This window comes from Xyrauchen texanus, chromosome 17, assembly GCF_025860055.1.
Source record: "Xyrauchen texanus isolate HMW12.3.18 chromosome 17, RBS_HiC_50CHRs, whole genome shotgun sequence".
Taxonomy (NCBI): Eukaryota; Metazoa; Chordata; class Actinopteri; order Cypriniformes; family Catostomidae; genus Xyrauchen; species Xyrauchen texanus.
In genome coordinates this window covers 13,346,865-13,352,817 of record NC_068292.1, presented here as the reverse complement: position 1 = coordinate 13,352,817, position 5,953 = coordinate 13,346,865, and the positions used below count along the sequence as shown (strand labels likewise).

At 38.3% G+C, this 5,953-nt stretch overlaps 1 protein-coding gene across 2 annotated transcripts; it reads right to left on the bottom strand.

Moving 5' to 3' along the window:
- Positions 1 to 204: 204 nt before the first annotated feature.
- LOC127657580 (E3 SUMO-protein ligase ZBED1-like) lies at positions 205 to 5,413 on the bottom strand. 2 transcript variants are annotated; one of them, XM_052146440.1, is made up of 2 exons: positions 3,804 to 5,413; positions 205 to 1,090 (listed from the first exon to the last, which is right to left on the bottom strand). In XM_052146440.1, the coding sequence occupies exons 1-2, from the start codon at positions 5,235 to 5,237 to the stop codon at positions 662 to 664; spliced, it is 1,863 nt and encodes a 620-aa protein (XP_052002400.1). In that variant the 5' UTR covers positions 5,238 to 5,413; the 3' UTR covers positions 205 to 661. The 2 variants fall into 2 exon arrangements, with proteins under 2 accessions (XP_052002400.1, XP_052002401.1); XM_052146441.1 differs by lacking the exon at positions 205 to 1,090 and adding an exon at positions 1,593 to 2,731.
- Positions 5,414 to 5,953: the final 540 nt, after the last annotated feature.

Genomic DNA, 5,953 nt, shown 5'->3' with positions numbered 1-5,953 from the left:
AAATAAGCCATGAGACCAATAAAATAAAAACCCACATACAACAGAGGACCCCTGTAGACCATTATAACTAAGTGTGATTTAAAAAAAAAAGTTTTATTATTTTAAATATCAGGTACAGTAAAACAAATAATCTGTCTTGGAAAGTTTTATGAACATTGAACACAATTGGCAGCAACAATTCTTATTGTAAAGGCACTCATTTGCATATGAACACCCTATGCATTTCAAATAAATTACAATACAGAACTAAAAGGAAATTGTAACACTTTACAAAAAGGTTCTATTCTTTAATACTAGTTAATGCATTAGGTATCATGAAGTAACAACAAACAAACAATCATTTTTTAAGCATTTATTAATTTTGGTCAATGTTTACAATACGATTGTTCATTGTTAGTTCATAATGCGTTAAGTTAATATGCAACTTTTAATTTTAATAATGTGTTAGTATATGTATAAATTAGTTATCCAAGATTTACAAATGCTGTAAAGCATTAACTGTTAGTTCATGTTTAACTAATGTAGTAAAGTTTTAATGAGAATTTTATCTGAACATTGTAAAAAAAATAAGGCTTTATAATGATTGTAATAAACCTACAATAGCAGTGCAGATTTCTGCTGTATTTGTTTTGCTATTCAGCTCACCAGGTGTCCAGATCACTCAGTCCATTTTCAAGTTTTTTTTCAGGAAAATAAGAACATCCACATCATCAGACAAGAGAGTAGATCTGTTTGCATTTACAATGTCCCCTTCTGCTGAAAACAGCCTCTCACTGTGGACTGAGGTCGCAGGTACAGCAAGGTAGTGTTTTGCTAAAACGGCTAGATTAGGATATAATGATTTATTACTCTTCCACCATGCAAGAGGGTTGGAATCCAGTGGAACGCAGTCTATTGCCATGTATGAGGTCACCTCCTCCTCCACCTGATGGGGCAAAGCTGGCTTGTTTCTCCCTTCATCCCTGAAGAGGGGCCCGAACAGTTCCTCCATGGCTGACTTCTTGGCAGGAGGGGGGGATACTTCTACCTCCTCCTCTGCCTCCTCTTTCACTGGGGGAAAGCCAGCCTCCATCTCCACAGTAGATTCCCCCTGCAGTACGAGGATAAAAAAATATTTTATAGATAGATAGAATATTTAAAGATAGATAATATTTAGTTAATAGATAACAGAAGGTCAATAATGTGAAACTCAATATTCAATTTATTAAAAAATAAATTCACACAAAACAATTACTTTAAAGTAAAAGTCAACTGTCTACAGACAGGCCAAAAAAATAAAAATAAGCAGTGAAACAATAGTGTCAATAAGCAATTTGAAAATCAAAGTCATGTGTTGTAACCAACATGTAGGTTGACATTTTGTTGTTTACGTTGACAAAAAAACATCAAACAAACAGGACCATTTGACCATGAACATTTTTTGTTCAGAATCAAATCATGTGTTGTAACTTAGGGGGAAATAAAATTATTTAAATTCTTGACTCAAAAAATCTATATATTTGTTAATACACACACACACACACATACATATATATATATATATATATATATATATATATATATATATATATATATATAAAAACAAGAGTCAAGAAATTAAAGTTTATATATACATAATGTACATACACAACTATATGTGTGTGTGTGTGTGTGTATTTACAGTACTGTGCAAAAGTCTTATGCACATAAGATGTTTCAAGATGTCTTAAGATGGTTATTTATATCTGCTACTTTGGTGTGTCAATAGAAAATATACATTTTATACTCCCAAACATTCCTTTTGCAAATAGAATAGAAGAACATGGAGCCATGCAACAGATGTCATGGTCCCCAACAGAGCCCCTGAACATCGAGTCAGTCTGAGATTACATGAAGAGACAGAAACAATGGAGACAGACTAAACAGAAGAACTGAGGTTAATTCTCCAAGAACCTTGGAACATCATATCTGCCAAAAACCAAGAAAAGAGACCAGGTGTACCTAGGAGAATTGGGGCAGTTTCAAAGGCAAAGGTGGTCACACTGAATACTGATTTAGCTTTTTTATGTTTAACTGGACTTTGTATGACATTAAGTGATTAATGAAAACTATTTGTCATAATTCTTTTAAGAAATCCTCACCAAATATTTTTCAGAGTACTGTATATACACACACACACACACACACACACACACACACACACACACACACACACACACACACACACACACACACAACAATGGAATCAATTTAGAGACCACTGCAAAATCATCAATTTCTCTGGATTTACTATTTATAGGTATGTGTTTGAGTAAAATGAAAATGTTTGTTTTATTCTATAAAGTATTGACAACATTTCACCGAAATTCCAAATAAAAATATTGTCATTTAGAGCATTTATTAGCAGAAAATGACAACTGGTCAAAATAAAATAAAAAACTATGCAGTGTTTACAGACCTCGAATAATGCAAAGAAAACAAGTTAACATTAATTTTTAAACAACACAATAATAATGTTTTAACTTGGCATGCTCTCTACCAGTCATTCACATTGCTGTTGGGACACAAATTCAAGCAGCTCAGCTTTGTTTGATGGCTTGTGGACATCCATCTTCCTCTTCATCACATTCCAGAGGTTTTCAATGGAATTCAGGTCTGGAGATTGGGCTGGCAGTCATGACAGGGTCTTGATCCGGTGGTCCTCCATCCATACATTGATTGATCTGGCTGTGTGGCATTGAGCATTGTCTTGCTGGAAAAAACAACCCTCAGAGTTGAAGGAGGAAGCAAGTTTTCTTCCAGGATAACCTTGTTGATTCATGCGTCCTCCACAAAGACAAACCTGCCCGATTCCAGCCTTGCTGAAGCACCCCCAGATCATCACCGATCCACCACCTGGTCGTGTAATGTTTAGACAGAGACCTGGAAAGGCCCACAAGCCACAGTGTCTCGCACCCACTGTGAAATTTGGCATAAGATCAGTGATGATCAGGAGGTGCTTCAGCAAGGCTGAAATCAGGCAGATTCATCTTGTTGGAGCGGCAATCCTTATGAAAACTCTCCATAGACATAATGATTTTTATACTGTACGAACTATAGATTCTAACCCATAACACAACCCCTAACTCTAACCCTCACAGAAAACTTTCTGCATTTTTACATCTTCAAAAAAGCATTGTTTAGTATGTTTTTTTTAAGCAATTTGAATTAGGGGACACAAGAAATGTCCTCATACACCACATTCACAGCATAATACACTTGTAATTAACAGTTTATAACCTAAGAAAAATTTCCTCGTAAACCACTTAAACCCAGTGTGTGTGTGTATATATATATATATATATATATATATATATATATATATATATATATATATATATATATATATATATATATATATATACACATATATATATACACATATATATATATACATATATATATGGGTGTGTGTTTGAAATCTTTTGAAATGAATAATTAAGTTATATACACAAATATATTCAAGGCACAATGAAAGTATTTTAATACCCTTTTCTTAATGGTTAAACCTGATAACTAATTAACTATCAATAATTTTTGTAAAAAAGATATATATATATATATATATATATATATATATATGTGTGTGTGTGTGTGTAAATGCTATAAATATTTTTTTTTAAATGTATGAAACCAAATTGGACACAGAGGTAATTCTTTTTTTTTTGAATCCCCTCAGATAACCATGTTTGTCTAATGACCCATGTGTAGTAGCAGCAAGGCTGGCTGTTTGAAAAAAATGAAAACGAAATGAAAATCTAAGACCAGCAACACAAATACAATACCTGCTCTATATTAGCCAAAATCTCTTTAGTGAGAGTGTCATAGATCCGTTGACGACAGGCACGAACCACATGAGGAAGACTCTTGAACCTTGGATCCAGAGCAGTGCATTTGTGGAGAAAATCTTGGAGATCATCCCCCGAGTATCTGTCCTGCAGGTTCCCTGTGATGACCGCCTTCATTTCCCTCACAGTGGCGCTGTCTCCGTCATCTTGCTCCATGGATTTCAGAATCCGGGTTTTAAGAGGTAGGATCATGGACACGGATGGTGTGCTTTCAGTGATTATGGTTGCGATGATTCTCAGGGGTTTGAGAACTTCAATGACACCCTCTGCAACGGCAATATCCTTGTCGGTCAAACTAACAATGTCTTTGTTCTTGAGGCCCTTTTCTGTAAGCGCCGATTGAACGGCGACCTGCTGCTCGATGTATCGCTCCACCATGTCAAAGCTGGAGATCCAGCGGGAGGGCACGTCATGCACCAGGGGCTGTTTCGAGACTTCAAGCATCTCCTGCTTGGTCAGCAAAATATGTGCAGCGGCTGTGCTACGGTGGAAATAAGACGCAATCCGTCTGATTTTTCCAAGGAGTCGAGACACCTTGGAGACTGCGGTTGCTTTTTGCGCAGCCAAATTGATAGTATGTGCGAAGCAATCAATTTGTGGACCCAGTCCGGCTTCGCCAACAGCACTGACAATATTTTTGGCATTGTCACTTGTGACTGGTATGGTGCATCTTGGCCGCTCCAAACTCCAATCTGCCACAGCCTCCTTTAGTTTTTCTGCATAATTAGTGCTTTTGTATTCATAAACAGGTCGAGTTTGCAGAACAGGACTTTTCATCTCCCAGTCTGGACTGATGTAGTGGGCAGTCACTGTTAAATAGCTTTCTGTGGCACGTAAAGTCCATTCTTCTACAGTAAGAGCAACAGAAGGTGCAGCGGATAACTCGTAGATGACTACAGCTCGTGTTTGTTTATACAGGGAGGGTACTACAGCACTGCTGAAATGCTCTCGCGTGGGCACTTTGTAACGTGGGTCGAGCACGTTGAGCATACGCTTGAATCCCATGTTCTCCACGACCGAGCACGGTCGCATATCTGTGACCATAAACACTCCAATGGCGTCCGTTATTGCTGCAGCTCGGTCTGAACCCGCAGCGTGAGGCTGCTTGTACGCACTGATAGGCTTTCTGTGTTGACTTTGTGCATTTTCAAAAGACAAAAACGGGTGATGTCGAAGCAAATGACTCATCAAGTTAGATGTGCTTCCCGTGAGACACCCAACTTCGGTGAAACAAAGCCGACACACGGCCATCCTCCGATTCACTACTCGCTGCCCAGAGTTCGTGTAGTTTACGGCCAAACCAAAATGTTTCCAAACAACCGATTTTAGAGACGACGGAGCGTCTTCAATCTCTGGTATATTTGTGTCCATTTTAGTTATAAGCAGTTAGACAAATTAGCGAACAAGCCAGGTTACCTACACGCTTGATATTTGACGGTACCTGGCTCCGCGCGATCTCGCGTAGAATCGAAATGGCCGTATCCGTTCGGTTCGGCGCGCATACCGTTAAAGCCCTATATCTGAATATCTTCTTCTTGTTGTTTTGTAACTGCTCGCTCCTCTTGGAGCAGTATTGCCGCCTACTGTTCAGGACCTGAAACACTACATGCTTCACCCCAATCTCCGGATCAATCAGTAGAGTGAGGACTCCCGATATCCACTGGTGCTGCCATTTAGCTCCCCCAGTTCACACACACACACACACACACACACACACACACACACACACACACACACACACACACATACAGAGCCTAGACTTGTGCAATATAAAAAAGTGCCCTATTAACCTTAAATCTGCCCCCAAAATATCAACATCATCACACACTTGCCTACTATCCAGTCAACCAAACTATAAGTGCGTCTCGATCAGCTCCCTAGTTCAGTAGTCAGGGCACTTATCAGGGGAGTCATCCATTTCTGTCTCAATCGCATAGTCGTTCCAGTGCACTGAAACGTTCGCTCCCTAAAAAAATCCCACAATGCACCATAAAACCATGGAGCATCCTTGCTCACTATGTTGTCATGTATTGTAAAGTTTTTCGAGTTGTTAGAAGATGAGCAGAAGTGTAAAACTCTAAAATCAA

Coding starts and splice junctions, on each gene's coding strand:
- LOC127657580 (XM_052146440.1), bottom strand. CDS start 5,237: ATGGACACAAATATACCAGAGATTGAAGACGCTCCGTCGTCTCTAAAA. Junction 1,091..3,803: donor TTTTGGCTAATATAGAGCAG/GTATTGTATTTG, acceptor CTCGTACTGCAG/GGGGAATCTACTGTGGAGAT.